This window comes from Bacillus rossius, chromosome 8 (assembly GCF_032445375.1).
Source record: "Bacillus rossius redtenbacheri isolate Brsri chromosome 8, Brsri_v3, whole genome shotgun sequence".
Taxonomy (NCBI): Eukaryota; Metazoa; Arthropoda; class Insecta; order Phasmatodea; family Bacillidae; genus Bacillus; species Bacillus rossius.
The window spans coordinates 15163805-15187890 of record NC_086336.1 but is presented as its reverse complement, the minus strand read 5'-3'; the positions used below and the strand labels follow the sequence as shown (position 1 = coordinate 15187890).

Here is a 24086-nt window from a genome sequence, read left to right as displayed (position 1 = left end):
CAAAGAGCACATAAGAGTTACCATGTCTATGTCCGAACAATATGGCCTTCCCAGCTCTTCCACAACTACATTCTTCATGGCATGGTATCCTAAAAATGTCTGCAGTTCCATTTGCTTGATGAAAGGAATGTTGTGAATATAACTTTGCAACATTTCATTGGAAGGAGTTTGCTGAGTTATTTTTCTAGGATTCAGTAATGAACTCATGCTTGAAAAAAATTTTCCTGCTGGATCTTTTTTCTTTAAATCCTGTAACTTTGTATGTGCCTTCACAGCTGCTATTTTCAGCCTTAAGCTTAAGCGAAAGGCTCTTCAATAAACGGACAATAGATTCACCAAACTGCTCAACTTGCCCTACACTTAACAGCTGCATTTTGCTCACCGAATCATCAAGTTTACAGGTTAATATGTGTGATGATGTGTAAGCAGAACCTTCCAGGAATGTGATTAGTTCAGACAGTTGTCTGCAGTGGACTGAAACAAATTCAGCTTCAATTTTTATTTGAACCCCCTCTGAAGCAGTGTGGTCCTTTAACCAGCTAATGCCACTGTTCTCCGATTCCAAGCTGCCATCAATGTTTTCAAAATATTCCACTATGTTATCAAAGTACTCAGAAAGGTAAGTGACAGAATGGAACCAAGAATTCCATCTTGTCAAAACTGGTTCATGAAAAGCCCTGACTTTGCCACTGGATGTTCCATATTTTTCTGACAAGAATACCAAGTAGAGGTTTCTTCTCCTTCTGCTGTTAAGAAATGCCTTCTTAACCTTAGATACTGCCTTGTTAAGAAGCGGCAGTGTACTTTGGAAGGTGTTGTCTACTAAATGCAACTTATGTGCCCAACACTGCACATAAACAGCTTCTACCAACAATCCACTCAGTGTGGTGAAACAATTGTTCATGTAAGGAGCAGAATCAATTACTATGGCTTTCACTGAAATGTAATCAATGTTGTACTTGTTCAATGTGTCCAGAACTGCTTTAGAACATGTTGCATGGTTTGCTGCATCAAGAACAATGGATGCCACTAACTTTGTGTTTTGGCTACTAGCAGGTTCTAATTTATTGAAAAGGATGTTAAAAACACATCTTTTAACTGTGCTTCCACTTTCTCCCCCAATTTTGGAACATATGTTCTCCTAAGGGAACTGGCTGTAGGAAGATCTCCCCCACCCTTTACATTTTTATTAATCCAACCACGTAATTGGGTGTTGTCTAATTTCTGGAGTGGTATATTGGCAGATATAAAAGCCTCGATTGTATCCAAAATAAATGTCTCTCTGTCCTCTAGTACTTTTTCCCCGACTTTTGCGACTTCTTCTAGTGTTGCAAGACGTTTGCTGCCACTGCTTGTGCCCTCGGCACCTAACCTCACTTTCATATGATGCTTACTAGCAACATGTCTGACAACAGTGTCCCTTCTCTCGTAATCAACTCGGCAATTGCACCATTTGCAGAACAAAATGTTGTTGGAAACGTACAGCCCTTCCGATTTAAATTCCATTGCCCGCGATAAGCAAGATGCTTTAAATTTTGGCATCGCTATATTGGGCTTAGCAGTAAATAAGTCGAAACCTACAAGGATTCTTGTTTTACTTAAACTGCCTGCCCGTGTAAACTTTTGCAAAAGTATAGAATATTAATGAACACGGCAAATTAACTAGGTATCCCAAAAGATAACACACGTCACGCGTTGTTTTGCTAACGAAAAATTGGTACGTTGGTACGTGTACTATCGCTGTGCTCGCTGCTAGCGCATTCAATTGTCTTCCGTTGCAATCTGGCGTCAACGAAAACAAATGAATATCGAGTTCAGAATTCGGGATGGCGTAATAAATTTTTACAAAAACATTATATAACATTTTTTCGGTACCAGGTATTCGAAAAGAACTAATTAAGCAGCGGAGTAAAGCAATGAAAAATTTAATCAACGGAAAAATTATGTTGTATTCTATTGTGAAGCGAAGGGGAAGGAGTAAGGACTGCTGTGTGTAAATATGGAGGCTGCCGGCTGAATAAGTACTGCAATGGGTAATATTCTGAATTGATAGGCATAATGTTTCTGGCAAATGGAAGATGCTAAAAGACAGCTAAGGTGTTTTAAAATAAGTGGTATTTCCAACCTAATATGTGAACATCGTATTTTGTAACATCGCGCACATAATCTTTTATAAAGTCGCAAATAATTCATATTTAAAAAATTTTTTTCTGAGATTTTCAGAATTTCGCATTTTATAGTTATAAAAATCTTTTTTCACGTTTTTTCGCAAAAATTCGCGGAAAAATCATTACAACATTTTTTCCCATCTCTAATAATGACAGATAAGCGTCATGTGGCTTGCGCTCTCTCGCGCGGCATGTACACTAATAAGAAGCATGGCGATGTGTGTGTAGGTAGGTAGCATCTCACTATGTTCTATTTTTTTCTAGCAGCTGTTGCTGCCGTTTTCAATGCGGAACAGACTTGAGATACCTGTTAAGTGAAACTAAACCTATCATAAAAAAAAAAAATTGAGAATGCAAAACAATTCTAACCGTCACATTAACTGCCATTAATTAACTAATGAAATTGTAAATACGTATATTTTTGGCAACTCTATGATTAATAAAGGCTATTTATATGCATGTATCATTTTCTTCAAAAAAATTTTAAAGGAGGGTAAAATCAGTTTCCCTGATAGGTCGTTACGGGTAACAAGACTGAAAAGATTAGGAAAAGGGGGTCTAAATAGTCAAGATAAATAATTTTAATCAATTTTTTTTTTTTAATTGCTTTAAACATGTTTATCTGTGGACCCCTTGCCAGTCTTTACCTAAGATAATCGGGAGTTTAATGCACTGAATTCAAATACACTAAGAAGAATAATAGGAATCTTGACTAAAACATTTCATTACTTTTTCATGACTTTCGAGACACCCTGAGTGCATATTCTCTGAACTAAGGAGTACTGTATTTGCTAGGAAACATCCAGTTGGATCTGTATCGATAAAAAAACATTTCTTGAGGGACATAAATTCTGGCTACCAGACAACACCCCTCGCGTAGATTGCACACCCAGACAAAAAAAGGAGAATCGGCAAACAGCTCACGTATGCGATGCTCAGCGTGAATTTCCCCCTGGTGTCCAGCGTCTGCTCCTGCTTGCTCGACTCCACGCCGTACAGGTTGATCTTGCCCGAGTGGCTGCCCGAGATGAGGAACTTGTCGTCGGGGGAGAAGGCCACGGTCCAGAGGTCGACCGGCCCCACCTCGATGCTGCCCGCCTTCTCCCCGGTCGCCAGGTCCCACAGCCTCAGGCTGGAGTCCAGGGAGCTGGACGCACACACTGGAGAGAGAAAAAAACCTCCTCGAACTTTCATTTCACAAATGGTTCCACAAAAAGCATTCAACAAGGTGGCAGCACTGCCAGACAGAGGACTCTCATTCCATCTCAGCCCAGCCATCCTCATTTGGTTTTCCATGGTTTTACTAAATTACTCCCAGCAAATCTTGGTTTAGTTTCTTTCTATGCCATGGTCTATACCTTTCCAAGCCTTGGTCAATTCTTTCCCCAACATTCTTGGTGTGAGTCTCTAATGAACTCAGTCAAAAAGATGTAAATACCAACTAAAACTGAAGGAGGGGGGATGGGGGGAGAAGGATTAAAAAAGTAGTACAATTGTTTTTACCTAGTTTCTACAGAATTTTTTATTACTACCAAAGCACTCAAATAAATCTGTAACAGTACATAAGGATAAGACCTAACACTATCATACAGTCTAACTTAAATATTATTTATATAAAAATGATACTTTGTTTATTACAAGAAAAAAAAATCAGAGATTGGTCAAATTCCAATTTTATCCAATCTAAATAACAAATTCAATTCTCAAAGAGTTATACCAAACCACACCCTGAATCCTAAATTGTAGATCTAAAGCAAAACCAGAGTAAGTCAAATTTTGTGTATTTGTGTGAGTACACATACACTAATACACACTCACATACACATATATATGCATACATGATTTTTTTTTTTTGTAAAAAAATTCTCTGAAGTGCTAAAAAATATTTTGAAACACTTTAGCTGATGGCAAAAACAAAAATTACATTTATATTTTCTGCATATTTAAATACAAAGCCTATTCAACTACACAGGTGTTAAGTCTGAGAATGTTAAAAAAATTTTTTATCATTTTGGATCTAACAAAGCCGTGATTACTTTAATTGCTGATTTTTGACAATTAATTCTATTCTTTGCATCTTGGGATAGAGTCCTTTAATAAGAAGTATAATGAAGATTACGTTCTGGTTTTTATTTGAAGAGTAACTAACCTGGTGCCATTTAAGATATAATTATTATTATTATCAAAAATTTTTAAAACTCCTAATATACATTCCTTTATTATAACGAATAAACTTTGGAATTAAAAAAAAAAAAAACATTTAGGAATACAATCTCAACTCACGGATATATACTTTGCAAGTTTTGTGCCTGTTCACTAAAGAAGGAATAGTTTACAGTGGAAACATTAGAACTTTTTATAACAATTATAATAAAATAACATCCACAAACTTATTTTGCTCCTCAATGAACAACAGTTTAATCTATACTAATATTATAAAGCTGAAGAGTTTGTTTGCTTGTTTGTTTGTTTGATCACACTAATCTCAGGAACCACTGCTCCGATTTGAAAACTTCTTTCAGTGTTGGATAGTACATTTATCGAGGAAGGCTATAGGCTATATTATATTATCAATAACATTAGGGATCCTTACTAAAAGTCCAATTTAGAATCAAATGTGTTGGAGGGGGTTAGATACAACATGCAGTACACGTACGAAGTGTGTGTTGACAATGCCGCAGGTGCTAGAAGTTTATTTCCTATTGCCTATTATCATTGTTGCCACGCACTAGATGCCTTATTCTTAATTTTCCCATACAAGTAAAAAACACCCGTGTGATATTAACAACGAAGCAATCAGTACCTTCATAAGAGTTCAATTAGTATTTAAATACTTTTTATCACTTTAAATCGCAAACCTAAACCATACCTGCCAACCTATAAAAATCTGAATTAGGAAGATTATTAAACACAAATAAAATTACCAATTTCGACAAAAAAAATTACATATATGGCTACAATGCAGACTTGTACTGCTAAAATACAACTAAATTACACAAATCACCCACTATCAAATAAGCTATAGCTACATTAAAAAATATTTGTGTGTTACATTTTGACTGTGATACTTGAAGATCAGCACAATATTTCACACAAGAATACAACTCACAGAATCTATCTTGGCTTCCGATAATAATTTTGCCAGAAAACTAGTATCGTTGCTACCATCAGTTGCGACTGAAAACAGCCAACTTTTTAAGTACTGCTCTACTCCGGATTTTGCATCCGAAGCCATCTCTTTCATAATAGCAGAAGTTTTGGTACGCCCACATCCATATTTCTTGGCAATTTCCGAGTCTGGGAACATTTTTTTGACAAGCGCACCTGCATGATCTGCGGCCGCTAGAGGAATGTTATGCTCTATCAAAAACGAAGTAAATAAACACTCAGATCGCGTAATGTCTAGATCTGCACCCCCAGATTTAACAAAGAACCTTGAAAGTTTGTGATTATCTTCTTGGCATTTTACGTTGGATAAATGCTTCGCACGTTTGATGTGCACGCTGATGTCACTTTTACCACCATGCGATATGTTGATGTCGCATCTGCATATCTTACAAAATCCAAACCTTTCCCCTTTGTCAGAATTTAAAATGCATGGAAACTCTGCACTATATGTATCACGGAATGTCTGGTAATAATATTGTTTTTTCGTACTCATCTTTGAAAACATAATGCAGAAAGTTTGTGCTTCATAACCTGTCACAAACGCCTAAACGAGGCAACGGCAATAGCCCGTAACAAAGTAAACAAATTCGTAAACAGTTGTTTCACGTTGCACTCGTTGACCACAACATATTTTGCCAGTTTAAATGTATTTGAAATTAAAATTTTAATACGTAATAGCAGCTCGTAAATTATAAATCAAAATCACATATCTTAAATAACCGTCAAACAAGCGACGACGTACTCTCTGTAGAACTGTGTAATGGAGAGAAAAAACAACCAATAGTTATGAGCACAACACGCGATACATCGATCGACATGAATGTTGAATCGATTTGGAAGACACCGAATTTTTTTTACCGCGAAGCTATTTTAATTACAAAAATAGGAAGAATTCAGACAATTTCGGAAAATCATAAAGAGCAGTTATAATTCGGAAGACTTCCGGAAAAATCGGAAAGGTTGGCAGGTATGCTAAACTATTGTTTTTTTTTCCTCTCTCTGTGTTTAATTTGTTTTTTTAAAGCCCTTTTTTTTAAGTATATATATTTTACAGACTTGAAACTACACAGTAATGTTCCTTATGTTACGCAGGATAACATTTTCCGAAAATTAGATCCAATGGGTGGTTAAAACCAGGCAACAATGGGTACTTTGTCTGCATGAGAACAGGATTTTGCATTGTTCATGCCTTCTGCGTCTCCATGGCAACGGGCATCGCGCGGCAGTGGCGTACCCACAAGGAGGGGCATGTATAATGAGCGGCGCAAGAGTGATCTGCCTGTAGACTGCCGTAGCCAAGTACGGGTACATCAGTTGTACGTTGCGTGCACGAGTCGGGAAACCATCGGTGCTATTCATTTTCTCTCCGGTACATTATACAGCATTGTAATAAATTTTCAATAAATTTTTTTTATTTACCATTACTGTAAATGGGAGATGTGGCTTAATTTTTTTCCATTAGTATAGCCGTGCGAAGCTGGGTCGGGCAGCTATTTTATAATAACAGGCATGTATATTGAAGTGATGAACAAAACTAACTCTACATTTAATTATAATTATAATTTGACATGTATTATTAGCAAAATAAGAGCCTAGCCGCACCTTGAACTTACTTGTTCCATCGGAGTTAATGGCAACAGACACCACCCCCAGCGAATGGCCTTCCAACTTATGCTTCAGCTCAATCTTATTGTTCTTGAATGACCAAACCTTCACCAAGTCATCCACTGCACCTGTCACAATGTAGTCGATCGTGTCTTCAGAGTTTGTGGAGTCCCTGGAAGCAGTAACACTATCCACTGACATCCACTCAGGTTGTCATCGACAATTAAGTTTCATTAAACAACCAGATGCGTCATTTTCTCTATCCAGCTATTGTGACAGGGGGGGTAATTTTATTTTTCATTACTGCTAGGATTTCAAAAAAAATGTGAGTCTAATGGAATACTTTCTGAAGTGTTTTATCTCTTGTCCATGTTATACGTTACACTGTGGCCACATTTAGCTTCTATTTTAATAAAAACCATGCAGATATAAAAATAAAATTCTATTTCTAAATATACTAATAAATATATTATAGTATACTGCAAAAATATCTACATTAATTATAATTGGATCTTTCAAAAACTTACTGAAAAACCCTCCATTTTATAACTATCAAGTATTTTCATAAATATGCTTCAAAATTTAATACCAAAATGTAAACATCGAAACAAACAATTACTCTAGACTTATAAATTCTCTTGCTATTTTAACATAGCTAAACAACAATATTTTCTTCATTAGATTTTTTTAATACTTCTTGCAATGGGAAAGATAGATTTTAAATGGTTTTTTTTTATGTATGCCATTGCTAGTTATAAATTACGTCTCAAGAAACCTCAATAATGGATAAAAAAGATGAATATTCTAGTACACAGCGAAAAAGCCAAAATCAGCAGACATCAAAAGTAAAATACATAGGCAGCATAGCGAATTCAGTGGAAGGAACTAGTCGGAAACACAGCACAGATAAGACAGGACAGGCAAAAACTTCACAACTGTTTTGTCTAAGAAAGCTTACTGTGTTCGCCTGTGCTGTCATAGTAGTGGTGTCCAAAATATATGTATAGTCAAGTCACTGGGATCGCCTATGCATCTCTGTGTTGTTGTGTTGTTCAAATATGTTAAGTAAACTTGATGTAGGCTTTTGGACATACGCCATTGCTATGCTCATGTTTGTCTGTAGAAGAAAACTACAAAAAACATAAATGACAAAAACAAAAATTAAGCAAAAAATTGCTGTTGTCAGGATATAAACACCACACAATACTCCAAAACAGGAATATGGTCAACAAACAAAGAAAAACAAAGAAAAAAGGACTCGCAAAACAAAAAAAAAACCCATAAATGATGACAACAAATAATACCGAACCCAAAAAATTCAGCACAACAGTTGAAACGAGACAAAAACACAGCAAAACGAATAGACGAAACAAACACAATAGTTTTCCAAAAACAGAACGAAAAAAACCCCCACAAATGATGACAGCAAAAAATATTGAACCCAAAAAATTCAGCACAACAGTCAAAACGAGACAAAAACACGACAAAACGAACAGGCGAAACAAACACAACAGTTTTCTAAAACAGAAACAAGCAACGTTTCGGGAACTGCAATCTGCTCCCGTCCTCAGGCAGAGACGCACATGGTACGAAAACACAGGTGCGATTGAGTAGGGGCTGGAAAAATGAGGGTATTTATCAGAGAATGGATTACATCTTGCTCAACCAATGGCAGACAAGCTGACTCCCCATTGGCTGTGCATCATGGAGTTAAAGCGGATTGGTTATGGTAGGTTGAGTATTGGCTATTGTTTTGTGCTGCAGGGATGTTTATCTTTTAATCAAAGGGATCCACATATTTTTTAATTCAATGCTCTGCTGGCTGAAAATATTTTTATTGCTAATAATGAAGGCTGATTCTTTGATTTTCCTTTTTCGCCCCTTACCTGGCGCCTGTCCACACACACACACACACACACACACACAGTCTCGGGCCACTCAGTCACTGCACTCTCATGATAGAGTTGAACTTCGCATCGCGCCACTCTCAAGGAGGGGGTCTCTCGCCCTCTTCACCGATGTTGCGCTTCCCTTCGCTCGAAATCTGCTCGGAACTCTCGCGACACTCGTTGCGGGACTCTCTCGGAACTCGTGTGGAGGCCAGCGTCGCTGCTTAAGTACTCTGGCGCCCTTCTCCAACCAACGAGAACGGTTAAGATGAGTCGCGTCATCCCGGGCCGACCCAACGCCCGAAACATCGAGAATAGCGTCGTTTGTTCTTCAAGCGGTGGCCAGCAGAATTCCACAAGACTGCTCAGCAATAGATAACAGCGCCGAGGCAGGACGATGGGCTGGGAGAGGAGGGGGGGGGGGGGGGGGGGGGGGGGGGAAGTAGGGACGACCATTGTAATCCGGATAGCGCATGACGTCAGTGGCCATGCGGGACCGCCAACCAGCTCTGAACCTTGTATCGCGATCGGGTCTCTCGCGTTCGTAACAATTCTAAAAACAATTAATTGTTAATCTGGGCAACTGCCCCGGGCCTTGCGACTAGCGAGAGGCCCCGTACAAACCCTTTCATTTTTGTTTACCTTGTTTTGTTTTGTTTACTGAGGTAAAATATGGGACTTTGCCGGAAAAGGAAGAACTGAATTGTTATTAGCATGAAATTTAATGCCACAAGCTGGGTGCAGTTGACGATGAGGATGAGGATGAGGATGGAAAGTGATACCTAGGTGATTTGATGATGGATTGGTGATAGATGATGGATGATGGATTGGTGATGGATGATGGATTGGTGATGGATGATGGATTGGTGATGGATGATGGATTGGTGATGGATGATGGATTGGTGATGGATGATGGATTGATGATGATGAATACCAAGTTTCATTGAGTTTCCTTAATTTTGTACTAAAAAATTTTCATAGTTTTTTTTACCTTTATAAAGAGGCATTTTCACCAGAATTTGATTGATCACTAGGATTTATAAAACTAACTAGATTATAATTTATTATGAAAGAAAATCCAAATTTATTAAGATAAAATAGTAAAACTATAGTCAGAATTTAAGTTTCAGGTTGGCATAAAAATGTTTTGAAGTGTTTATTTTTAAAATTTTCAGGCGGGAGCAACCGCGAAACCACATTTGTCTCTGGTCACAATTTCACAAACCCCTCCCCCTCACCTTTAGCTCCACCACCAAGCCTATGGTAAAGCCCCTATCCAAAATATTATAACTACGCAAAAATATAGGACACTGGGCCAGGAAACCACTTATGGAAACCTTACTAATTATGCAGCAAGGGCAGGTCCCATTCATAACTGAGACCACAGTAACTTTATGCATACACATTACGATAACAGAGAAGATGTATTATATTTATATAGCTATGGTATTGTGCTGTTACATGACTATTCCACGCAAAGAAAGTGAATTGTTATTATTTTAATAACATTTTATTATATTTATTGTTATTTGTTTATTTTTCCTGTGTTAAATGCTCTGTATTTGTATTTGGACGTATCTACGTGTGCTACACTCTATGACGTAGCCCGAGCTGACATTTGAGCAACAATTGGCAAGACCCCTCTAGGGCACAATTGACTTTAACAGCAAAAGAAACTTTTTCCACGTATTTTATATAACAGTAGGTATATTCATTGTTGAAAATTGACATTTTAAACTTGTGACATTTTGATATTTTCAGACGTTTTGTTGGAAGTCGGTATTTGTTTTGAAGTGTAAATTTCTGTTAACAGTGTTTTTGCTCCGGCCAATGGGAGGCTGAGTTACAAAAGTTAACAGTTTTAGAACTTAATTGTTAAGAAAAAGTTATGTAATTGTGGCGGCGTTGTTGAAATTGCCCGGGTTTCAGTCCCGTATATATCTGGCAATCCTCGAAGCTAAATTAGATCATCCATGTATAAAGATGTTTAAATCGTCGTATAATTAAATATATGTAATTAATACAGGGCACATCAGCACAGATGTGTAATTAGGAGTGAATCATGACGTGAGTAAGAACTGACTCATATTCTCCGTCGTAAAAGACCGTTTTTTGAACCAAATGTCATAATATCCTGTGGTCTACGAATAAAAACACAGATTATTTTAAGAACTAAGTAAAGTCATTCAAAGACCAACATTATAATTAAAATGATATTCTATATACACGTCACAGTTCCTACCCAGAGGTAAAATGACAGTTGAATCTCATATTGTTCTACCTACCCTACATACTGAACTAAGCTGAGGTACCTTTTTCCTAAATTAAAAGTTGTTAATAATAAAAAACTATATGTTATCTATTTTTCTTCGATCTAAGAGTGAGAACAACTGACATAATAAACTGAACTAATGAACTTTTGTTGGAAACTCACGTGTGCAACGTATTTCCTGTTTGTTGTAAAGACATAATTATATACTTACCACTTGCCAAACCATAAATTCAAATATACATTAATATTATTAAAGACTATTTGTTAATCGTATTTTATTTTATTATTATTTAATATTGTGTATGTTCATAAATCCTAATTCTCCTTGTTTTTCACTCTACCTGAACATTGGATCTGAAGTATTATTTTCTCATATGTATTTTGTTTCACTTGTTTTTCTTTGACAACAAGGTAAATATATATGTAGGAGTGGCGCCCAGCTTAAAAAGCCAATTTAATAAGTTCAAACACATAGTTGTATTGTCACCTCAACTGCTTAGCTATAGAGCAATACACCTACATAGAGCTATATACATATATTCCCTATTATATTCTGGGATATTTCCTGAGTTGAGTAGAAGTACAGGAGTAGTAAAATCACTACAGAAAACTGTCTCCATCGACATAGAGCACTTAAGGAGTGTATAGGTGTAACACTACATAACTAAAGTGACGCCGCAAAGTGAGACCACAGGAGAAACCCTACAGTATATTATGCCATTTTAAACAAGAATGAGAAATTACTTGGTTATATACTGGCACCTGAATGCTAACGTTTCAGCCACACAGAGCGCTATGCTCGCTATGTTCACTACGTGAGTAAAATATAGCCATTTGCATCTCAGGTGTCACTGGCCACACAAAGCTGTGTTCACTACGTTTGCAATGTTGGTGATCCTGGTGACATCGCCGAGTGTTTAGTTCTTGGCTATTTTCTAAACGCCGCTGACTTCAAGCATGCACAGATAACCAAAAACATCTGATTTTGTGCGGAATTAGGCTGTACTTCTGCCTTTGCTTTAATGGCGTTTTATTTCTCTCAGTATTGCTCTTTATAAAGTCATGTTGACAGAAAAGTTCATTGAAAGATTACAACAACATATATGTTTATGGAATAATTCAATGGAAGAATATAGAAGGCAAAATATACAGGAAAATACCTGAGATAAGATTTCAAGAGAATGCTATCAAAGTGAGTTATATTTATTTAGAAATGATCCATAAATTTGTTTTTGTCCTCACAAGTAATTGTTTCATCAAATGATGAAATTCTTCAAATTTTCTTTTTCTATTTAGACTCACTTCATGAATTCTATTCATTTTACAGGGTGTCCAGCAAACCAGGATAGAAAAATTCCCTGACTTTTTCAGGTTTTCCAGACAAAAATGAAAATTTTTCCAGTAAAATTCAGATTGATATCTTTCAGAGATTTCTTAAATTAAAGTAACAAATTATTTGCAGTTGTGTGACCCAGAAATGCAGAGCTGTAATATCGTGTAGCAACAGCTTCCTTTTCTTTGTCCCAGAATCTGACGTAAATATCCATTTGTTGCATTTGAGCAACTTTGTTTAAACTTTCATCAAAAGCAAGAACAATATGATGACAGTCAACAACATTATTTAACATTTCCTTTTGAAAGTAAGGAGTAAGGCCTGACACAATTGTGTATGCTAATTTGGTTTTCTGTAATTGCATTCCTGCAGCTATTTCACTATCTGGAAACATTATTTTGAATAAAGATACACTATTGGCAGCAGACCTAAGAGAAGAATGCTGCATAATGGCATTCAAACACCACAAAATTTCTGATTTTGTAACACTGTCTTTCCTGAAATATTGTTCAACACCTCAAGAACTCACAGACTAGGATCTACTAGGCATATCACTATTATGTGACAAATAGCTTTGAGATGATTTGACGTTACCTGACGAATGAAGTTGTTCATTAGAGGCTTGTCCATCGGCAACTTGTCCATTGAATTTACTTGTGGTAACTTTAGACACAACAGTAACCAATTTGAAAAAAATACCAACTGACTTGGAAGAATTCACTGCATTATTTGCATGTTGGTGTTTTTGGTCTTTCATGTGGCTTGAAAGAGCTTGTTCGCCCATATTACTGAGGGAAACGACAGTCTTGCATAATTTACAAAAAGAAAATTTAATTCATCGTCCGGCACTTCCGCGCACCAACTAAATGCTGGGTCAAGTAGCCATGTCGGATTGAACGATGTTTTCTTGAAATTAGACATTATTCACCGAAATTGTAGAGGCCTAGTCGCAGCTCCAATAAAATCTAGCAGAAAGACCGCTGAAGATTCGCAATAAACAATGCTACATTTTATAACTTCAGGGATGGAAACAAACTGACTAGCTCAAATTACTGACTTTACTGACTGGAACAAGGAAAAAAAACTGACATTACTGACGAACAAGGAGAGGAAAACTGACTAAGTACAAACTTATTTAAACTTTACCGTGCATCAAAGATGCAGAAAAAATGTACAAATTTCTGGCCTCCATTATCCCCATAGCCAGCCAACTCGTACTTTTAAACGTTTCAAAAATTTTAATCATACAAATAAAATTTATAATACTATTTACATAGTCATAAAGTTCACAAACTGGATTGTTACAAACATTTTCATAAACTTATCAGTTTGCAGATGTTACAACATTATCAAAACAAAACTTGTTACATGCTATGTCTTTATAACAATGTCCATTAAATTAAAGCATACTGAATAATATTAAATTGCATTAGTTACAACACCGCTGACCATTCACAATAATCATAATATTACAGCACACACTAATTTAATTAAATCTGTCTAGTTACATTGTTTTCAATATAGTACACTTTATTACTAAACAAATAATCTTAATTTTTGTAATATTGCACTTAAATTGATACAAACACTGTTAGCAATAAATGTAACCATACACACATTTTACTTTAACTTATTAAAATTGCACAAATACCATATAAAAAATATTGCAGTTACATCCAAAATTATTTCACGAGGAAAGATTTTTGGTTTTTTGTTGAAAAAACTTGTAATAAGAGTTGACTTTCTTTTCTCTAGAGACCACTGTACTTTATCAGCATGTTTTTTTTTTTCCCCTGTCTCCTCCCTTACTTTTGTTACACTTTCCAGCATAGCTTGGGCCACACTAGCAGCCACCATATCCTTCTCATTGAGTACATCTTTCAACAACCTATCAGCAACGCTTCTCTTCTCTTGCTTTCAGATCTTAACTTCTTCAGTGTTGCCTCTTCTTCTTCTTCAATGTTTACTTTTTCTGTTTTCAACTGTTGCTGGAGGTCTCTCTCGACTGCTATTCGGTGTTCTTCTTCCTCTTTAACTTTCTGTTTCTGTTCCATAATTTTCTGCTGATCTTCACAGTACTGTTTGTACCGAACATGTGCAGTACGTGTCAAATTCAGGAACTCCTTAGTTATGTGTACTAGATGGACGTTATCATCGTATACCTGATGGAGTGCACCTTTAACCTGCTGATGAGCATCCAGAACTCTTTCTGACATATTAGCTTTATCACACGTCAAAATTTGCCCAGACCGTGAAAAACCTCTTTCAACATCTGCACTTCCATGTGAAAGTGACAAAGCGGCTTTCACTACTTTCATCACTGTGGGGAATTTCACATCTTCAGAATTATTTTTCCTCTTAAAGAACTGATTCCAGTACACATTTATGCGGCTTTTCTGGCTACCAGGTTCATCTTCCTCCAGCGCCAACAATTTCCACTCATCTGCAAGTACATATATCTTCGGCAACAAATGGAAGTGATCTTGCCACTTTCACTATTTCTTTGAGACTTCCCTCTTTGACACGGTTTGGTGGAGACAAACACTGTAGATGCCTAAGAAGAGGCTTGGACAACAAGGACTATTTCATGAAAATGTCTTTATATGAAGCAGTAAAATGCTTTTTAGTTTGCATCATAAATATCTCCCTCTCCTTCTCACTCACTTTCTTCAGTTCTTCATGCACACCATTGCCACAGCATATTTCTTTCAATGGTAAATAATGCTCAAAACTGAAAGCTTCTACAGAAAATGGAGCTGATGGTTTGCAAATATGGTTCATTACTGTTCTAGCAAGAGTTTTCAGTTCATCGTACATGATGTGAACCAAAGGCTCTTCTTTTTGAAATTTCCTAGTAAAATTAGTAAATAAACCAGCACTTCTACCTACAAAAAAATATTACTTCAGCTCTCATAGTCTTGTCTTTCAAAAGTCGCACAATACTCTTGTATTTGAATGACTTCATTAAATGACTCTTATATTTAGGAATGTAATCCATTAAATACTTGATGACAGCAGGCCATTTCTCAAGAAGTCTTTCACCTGCACTCTCCAAAGACAATCTTGATGAAACATGTTAGATGAAATGGTGATGAGGTACATTCACATCCGTCTGAACTTCTGCAAAATTCTCTCTACGAGCAGGCCAGCCATCAAAAAAATCATGAACAAGAAAGATGAGGTTAGAAGCATCATCTCCAAACTCCAAAATACCACTGCGGAAAGCATTGTGTACAATATGTATGTTACAAGTGCCTATGTCTACCATCACTTTTCTTTTCGTAAGAACAAGAGAATCGTTCATTAGCCGAGTAACAGATTTATTTACATTAGGGCCATCATTACTGAGCATTAACAAATTGGCACGAGGGAGCTGAGCACCATCCAATGCTTCACTTAATTTCACATAAATATCACTGGCTGTTGCTTTTCCCAAATAAAATGTCTGCAGATGCCAACTGTTCTCTCTTTTTGTTTTGACCAATACTTGACTGCAATTTGTAGTTCTTTCATGGAAGCATTATTGGTTGTCTCATCATAACATAAAGTAAAATACTCCCCATCCATATCTTCTAGCATTTTTTTTTTTGAAATACGGAGCAAGAGCATCTGTTGTTAAGTATCGAGCATTGGTCCAAGAAAGAGAAAAATCTTTTGGAACAGAAGAAGGAAACATGGCTTCAAAAGTTTCACGGATGTTTTCACATGATGCTGCAAATGAAAAACCAGCAGAAATAGCTTTCAAAACCCAAATCAGTTCTGCTCTTGAAGCAACTTCCCTAACATCATATAACTGAATAGTTTCTGTTACACCTGACAAACTAAAACCACTAGTACTTGGGCGTGCTGTAGTCAAGTGAAGCTGTGATGCTGAAAGTATCAGTCTACACTGTTCTTTGTGTTTCTTATTTACTGCATGTTGTTCAACTGCTTCAAACCCCATGTAATATTGAAAGTCTTTGAACAAACCAAACAAAACATTTCTGCTTCATTCACTTTGCGTTCCCACTCCGAAACACAATAACCATTTTTATCAGTCTTTTTCAGCCAATCTGAGCGAAAGCTACACTTCCCCATGGTTCAGATTCAAAATTCAAAATATCACTGTAACAATTTCCATCCACTAAACTGAATCCATCTGCAACAACAAAAGGAACAAAATCACCATCTTAACATTTATATAAATCTATTAAAGTCCTAGTACAATGATCCAATCAATACTTTGTCCTATTATACCCAATGCTCTGTTTTTGATTGAATCATTGTGCTCAAGACTTCAGTACTTCCATTATTAAGCATAAGAGCACTTAAAAAGCCTTCAGATATGCTTCATTGGGCATTGATAGGTATGTGTACTTACTGCATTGGTCCAAACATGTCTTCTTAGAAAAAAAAAAAAAAACAAAGGTAAAACTACAGAAAAACTGACTTTTACTGACCATTTCTCATTTTTACTGACTAAATACTGACTTTGCCAAAAAAAATTGACTTTTACTAATTTTACTGACCAGTTTCCATCCCTGTAACTTCCTAAGATCACAGCAATAAAATTCGTAAGTATTTTGGCTATGACTAGAGTACAAAAATTTCCAAAATAATATTCATATCTTTCAAAGAAAATTATGTTTGGCAATCTGAGAGAACTGACAAAACGTGTAAAGAAACTGTAGTAATAGCGCCGGTGGTCGGTTCGGCCAGCTTCGGTAACTACACTCGAGAACCGCCAAAAGTATGGTATGTTGAACCCAAAATATGGTACAGCAGCAATATATTAGCCAGACTAACTATGAACAGTAGCTTACAAGTTTACAATCTATGGTATTATCTGCCCCCTTCCTAACGTTGGGTGCGGTATTATCATCAAAATACGGTATGCATGTCATACATACGGTAGGTATTTATATACTTCATGAAAGCAGCACGCTTATATGTCGCAAGTCCAGATACGTAAAGGAAAACATTAGTTTAAATATGATTTGATTTGTAAAATAGTAAAACTAAAGAATGTATTCTGTAAAACTTTAAGAAAAACCTTCATGATAAGCGAGTGGTTAGTGGTTTTGGTCATTTCCAGAACTTTCACAATTTGCCCTGACTTTTCCCTGACCACCAAAATTCCCTGACTTTTTCAGGTTTCCCAGGTTTTCCAGGTCGCCGGACACCCTGTTTATATATTTACATACTATGAGTCAGCAGAATGCATCATCGGAATTATCACTTGAATCCCACGGCATGCGTCTTCCCAACATCATGAGCTAGACTTATCTATCTGGCCACCTGATGCAACAAACAGCACAAATAGCATAGCCTTATTAGTGGCCTCGGCTTACAGGAATAGGACAAGAAAACATATGCCGACTGTGAGAGGGAGGAAGAGGGTGTGTGTAGGGGGTGTGTTACTTCAAAGTAAGTGACTGGGCTGTACATGTTGCAGTCCACATCTGCTACTTATCTATACACCGTTAGCTTGTAGCTTTGTTTCTTAAACCAATTGTGTCAATAATGCTTGGAATATGAAAATAATGTAACATGAACTCTAAGTAAAACTCACATAAGCACACAGTGGTGTGTTTTATCACTGAATATGATAATAGAATGAGGTTGCTTAAATTATTTGTTACTTTACGAATTAAACAGATGAGTCTAATTCATTGCTAAATGTCACTTTACCACCCAAATTTAATTATTTATAGATTTAAAAATCCAACAAGTCATGAAAAATTATGGAATACGAACAACATTATTGAAATGTTTGGTGGTACAAATAAGGAAAAAAATATTGGTTTTTAAATGGCTGTATACTTAATAATCAGTTACACAACCTTAACCAAATATTTACATTTTAAAACGGTTATTATTTCAATGTTTGTCATATTTATTGAAATTTTAAACAAATGAAATTTAAGTTGTATCGAAAGAAATTCTTTTAAACAATTTCCTAATATTTTCTTATAGGCCTACATGAGGCCTAGAATTACGCATCAACCTCAAAATATTATATATTCCAGTCTTTACAGTGTTTTTATTTTAGATGGTTGAGTGGTTTGAAAAATTTGTATTACGATATGTAAAAGGGGTCTGACAAAAATGTTTTGCCTCTGGAATGTTGGTTTATTTTAATGGCCCTGTACTTTAGGACACAGCATTTTTTTTTAATTCTCAAACAAAAATTAAACACTTAAAAATAAAAAATGGTAGGCCTAATTAAAAGTAATTACACACTAAAACAAATTGCAATGAAATGTGATCATAAACGTCATATACTTACAAATCTTAACCGCATTCTCTTAAATTAAAGGCTAACCCATCAGCAGCTTTGACCAACATGAAGTATATGTACTGGGATAACTATACATGAGTAGAGACAGGTGTTTTTCGCGATGCGCGAAATCGTGAAATATTAACGAAATTAATATACATAAACTTAAAAATGCGAAATTATCAATTATTTAGAGAAATCACAAAAAAAAAAAAACGAAAAAACACACTGAAAATAGCTAAACGTCCGTATTTTGATGACTCGATAACAGCAGTCGATAATAATCGATTGTTAACGAATTTCGATAGTCTAGGAAGTCGTATTCATGTCGCACTATTGCCTCGCCAGAGTCGCCACTCGCCACAGTTTGTTAAAATGGCGTGGATGTAATCAAACGTTTTTTCTCTGTTTCTTTCGTAAAACGTTGATTTTAAAATGGTTATGACAGTATTTGACAGGGCGGCGGAGTTTGCGAGCGAAGGATTCTATGTCTTTGACAAAGTGCAAAAAATTCTCGTGTGCAAGTACTGAAACGTTAGAATAGAGTGACAACGGAAAGACACGTGCTTGAAACACATAAAAAACAGTGCCTCGCATAACAAAAACAAGGAAAGTCAACAAGCCGGTGCAAAAAGGCCAGTTTCGCTGGAATCAGCCTTGTTGACGGCAAAAAAAAAAAAAAAGCAAAATTTGACAAGAATGAGTTCATTATGTCAACAACTCGAGCTTTTATCGAAGCGAACATACCGATTGAAAAATTGGATGACCCAAAATTTCGTCAATGGATGCACAAGTACATTGCCGGTAGGTGCCAAAGCGTACGATATTTTAACAGTTTTGTGCATTCTTAAGCATATAAACAGAACGTTACGATAAAAAAATTTGTTAGGCCTACCTACTCTTGAAATATTCATATAGCTGCCAGTCGTGTTTTTTTATAGCACTTATTGGAAAAATTTGATATAACCTAGCCACAGGTAAAAATATACGTAACTTATTTGTTTTTAGTTTAGGACTTGAACTTTTTTTGTCAGTAAATTTTTTAAAACAGTTTCCAGTACTGTGCTTTGTAACATGTTTAGGCCTAGTAAATACAATATGCATTTTTTAAAACCTGAACAACGCAGACAAACTGTGTAGTTCTACTCTTAAATGACATATTAAACACATTCACGTATAACTTATATTTATAAACCTAATATTGCAGTTTTAAAATCAACGAAATTTTTGACGAAACTACTGATAAAATAGCGAAAAATATACCGAAATCATCTCGCAAAAAGTAACGAAATTGTGCGAATTTTTTCACCGAAAAAACCTGTCTATACATGAGTAAGGTCGTGCCACAACTTTTTTACACATTGAAATATTAAAAAATAACTAATTACATAAGAAAAACAAACCTGGAAGCATCATCGTCATTTTCATCTTCTTTTTTCTTAAAACGTCCCCAAGCACAGCTCCAAATGCTATCATCGTGAGCATTCTCCTTCCGATACAGCAAAGAATACTAAACCAAAAGGGAAAACAAAAACATTTAAATCAAAATAATTTAAACAAGAAAAACTTGTATTCTATTCTAAAATATAGGACTGAAATCATATTAGGTATAACCTAAATCACATGGAACATATACATTACTTCATTACAGTATCTATATCTTCCAAAGGATTTAATTTTTTTAAAGGCTAAATTATTACTATGATCACAAGGATGATCTTAAAAAATACAATTTATTAGGTTTTTACTACTTCATAGTAAGTAGAGATGTATATATATATATTATCATGACATTATTGTTATTCATATAATATAACAAGAAAAAACCAACGGTTTTGTACAATTTGCTCAAATGTTTAAATAATGCATTTAACTGTCTTGTGATGGTCAGTGCTGAGGAAACTATTTTTCAAACAAAAGTTATATTCTGAAACCATGCTAGTACAGTAATAAGCATCTGCTTGCTGCCAAACAGCACGAAGAGCTACTAAAATAAAATTTGTATTCAAAAAACAATTGAGATAGGTACCTTCAAGGATTAAGATTACCAAAAGCATGACTTTCACGAACACGTTCACAGTCACATTGGCTAAAAGTCAGACTGCACCATTTACTTCAGTCATCATGCACAATATTGGCCAATGTGATGCATGAAAATTACAGATATACTGTAAAATTGTGTGAAAATGTTTCCTGATAAACTTTTAATAATTAGGTATTTACCATTTTGTCTCTGGTACAATTTTACTGTATTTGTAATTGGTTTTACCTGTTAAGCTACTTTTAAATGGAAAATGAAGTAACGAAATTGGCAGATAACCATAAAATATAAACACTTATGTATGAAATTAACTGGTTTGGCCCAAAATAGAGACAAATATTTTGATTTAAAAATTTAAATACATTTGAAATTGAAAGACACAGTTTCATTGATATTAATCTTGTCTAAAGCCAATGAGAACAGCCCAAATAAATATCTATAGCAAGCTATCAAGCTGCATTTTATGTAATATCAAGTGAAGCAGATAAATAAAAGAATTCACATGAATTCACAGCACGCTTGGCCAACACAGTTGAGCACACAGACAGTTGTGTCTGGTGCAATTGTAGCAGAGCCCTCTCGTAACAACAAGCAAACAGCACACATGCACGGAAGTTGAATGTTCACAAACAGCAGCTGCTACATACATTAGAAAACAGCACATGCAGAGTGAACATGTACTATGCGCCAATTATATATATACATGGCATAAAGGCAAGTATTCAGGCTTGTTAATAAGGCTTTGTGTATCGTAGGTTTCCCCAATTAACACACACATTTAACATGGCACTATTGATATTCTGACTTTAATACACCACTTCACCCATAAACATTAGTTTCTTTTCTCACAATCCTCTACTTTCTTAAACATTGTTTTAAGGGTGAATAAAGTAAGGACTGCGGCGTTCAAAAACACAACTATCGGAATTTTATTATTATTTTTTGCCATCAACTGCTGAACTAGACACCCTGCAAGCCCAGTATTAGAATTAGATACAGCTGACTTTAAGTTTAACTCTTGCTTATCATTGTCTCAATGGTAAACCATATGTTTTCAGTTGATCAGAAGCTCTGAACGTCCTACTATGTCATCACTTGAGGACTTTATTTAACAAATAAGAAACTGTGTGTTCACTAGATTGAGGCAAATTTTATTTTCTATTTATGTTTGCACCAAGGAGTTACACTATAAACTAAAAAACTTCCTTTCCAAAAGAGAAAAATTCTGTGCTAATATGGGTTTTAGTTTTTATATATATATATTACATTAAAACCATTGTTAAGCCTTAAGCCCCCAATAACCAGGTGCTACTTTTTAATTGGACACCTGGAACGTGTTTTAATTTATAATAGAGTAAATTAAGTTAATAAAAGTTTTTTTGGCGCCGACTCACAAAGAAGGGAAAGTTTCCCTCCTATGCGAGGCGGCCATGTTCGGCAGTCTCCAACCACTCCGCGCCGGGTCAAGACGTGTGTTCGTGAGCAGCCTTTCACTTTGTTTCACCGACCGGTCATTCTGATTCATTTTAATACCTAAACCTTTTCTTTTATTTCACCGCTGCTCACGTCGACTCGGCGTGTATTTTGCGGGCCCGGGCTTATCCCGACCGCCTACGTTAGTGGTTCCGCACCGCGTCGCGGACCATGCTACGTACGGCACTGGCCGACTCCAGCCAACACGCTTTTCATAAACCGCCGGGCATACTCCTGCCGGCCGCAACCACAAGTAAGTGTAATTTAAGGTCACGCTCACTGAGCCACACTAAGACTTTTGGTACTGGCCGTCTCCAGAACACTCGTAACCGCGTCCCGCGAGACTGCCGTGGCGAGTTCAATGTGTGAGATTAGTGTCGTGTGTTGTTCTGTAAGTAACGTATGTTCATGTACTGTACAACGGCTCAGACGCCGCATAGCGCATTAGCATAAACGTAGGCCTAAATCAACGTAACCGGTGTTGCGTACAATTATTTCGTGCCACCCCGTCCTCCACACGGCCGAGCAGTTTTAGAGGATTTCAGGGTAGAGTTCAAGCTGCGTACCTGGCGGGGCACGCGGGGGCAGAGTATCCACGACCCACCATCAACGGCCTAGTGTCTCACTAGCCTGCCCCCCCGCCTCCATCCCCGGACAACAGCAGCACCGTGGCGCCCGTAGTGCCTGTCAGTTACTTCCCGGGCCTTCCACAGAGGCCGGGTGACGGCAACAGCATTACCATCTAAAGGCTAAAATACCATAATAAACAAAAGAGTGCGTGTTAAAGTTTATGTCCACTGAAACCACGTCTCTGTACATAATTCGTGTTAATTAAAAACGAATCGCTATAACTTTATACGTGTAAATGGTTAGGTTTATTAAGTCTGGGTCTTTAATCTAACATAACCTAACCGTATTATACTAAACACATTCTCATAGACAAATACTAATTACATCCATTAATAAACTGTCATTTGTTACTCGGATCTGGAGAGAACCAGAACAAATATTTTTATAATGTTAAATTTTCTACTTACCATAGTCGTAGCTTATATATCTAAAAAGAAAAAAAGGATTCGATCATTAGACTAAACACACAGCCTAGTATTATTGATGTACCTACTGGAAGCAGCCATCTTTTACAGGAACATAGTGAAAATATTTTCTCTATGGCGAAAATATATCATGCATCAGGAATGGGAAGCCTTTACACAGGCGTTGCCTACGAGATTGGGAACAACGACCATATTGGGAAGGCCTTCGCATCGCTGCGGTTTTCGCATGTAAAAGTGTCGATACAACTGTAGTTTCAAAAACGCCGCAAGATAGCAGGGTTTTACGCTGTAGATTTATACTGTCGTATATGGGAGTTATCTTCAAAATTTGTAAATTTTAACATAAAAAACAAACTAGCGCGGAAATTAGTTGGATGTTTACATTAACAAAATGTGTATGTACATTTACATATAAAATATATAATAAAATAAGCATCAAAATAATAAATTACAAATTCTACTCACCAATTTTTTCTTGTTGATGTGACGAATACCATGCAAATTCCTTCTTGCAGTTTAAAACATTACAACAATTACCCGACAAAAAATATTCACAGACCAGAGAAATATAGTTACCTATAGGTACTATTCACAGTTTCAGTAACTTTCTGCATAAAGGTTTACTGTTGAACTGTTTCGCGCGATAGTATTTGTCTGTACATCTCATCGCAATGTTGCTCAACAATGGATTTAGCAGCTTCGTCAACAACAACAAGCACAGTTTCTTATTGTCACATTTCGAACACTTAAGAGTGTCAATAAATTTTGTTTTACAATATTGTGTGAGCGATTCTCGTACACCTTTGCTCGGCAAAAATTTTAA

General features: G+C 36.2%; 1 protein-coding gene across 2 annotated transcripts in view; it reads right to left on the bottom strand.

The window, feature by feature from the left end:
• Positions 1–23439, bottom strand: part of LOC134535533 (superkiller complex protein 8) — a 43460-nt gene extending 20021 nt beyond the window's left edge. Inside the window, exons 1-4 of one of the 2 annotated variants that reach the window (XM_063374678.1) lie at positions 23246–23437; positions 20098–20204; positions 6950–7113; positions 3093–3328 (exon numbers count right to left, since the gene is read on the bottom strand). In XM_063374678.1, coding sequence (XP_063230748.1) covers positions 3093–3328; positions 6950–7113; positions 20098–20204; positions 23246–23248 — 510 coding nt within the window. In that variant the 5' untranslated portion in view covers positions 23249–23437. Of the gene's footprint in view, positions 1–3092; positions 3329–6949; positions 7114–20097; positions 20205–23245 lie in introns of both variants that reach the window. The other variant, XM_063374679.1, reaches the window with a different exon arrangement.
• Between the last annotated feature and the right edge of the window lie 647 nt (positions 23440–24086).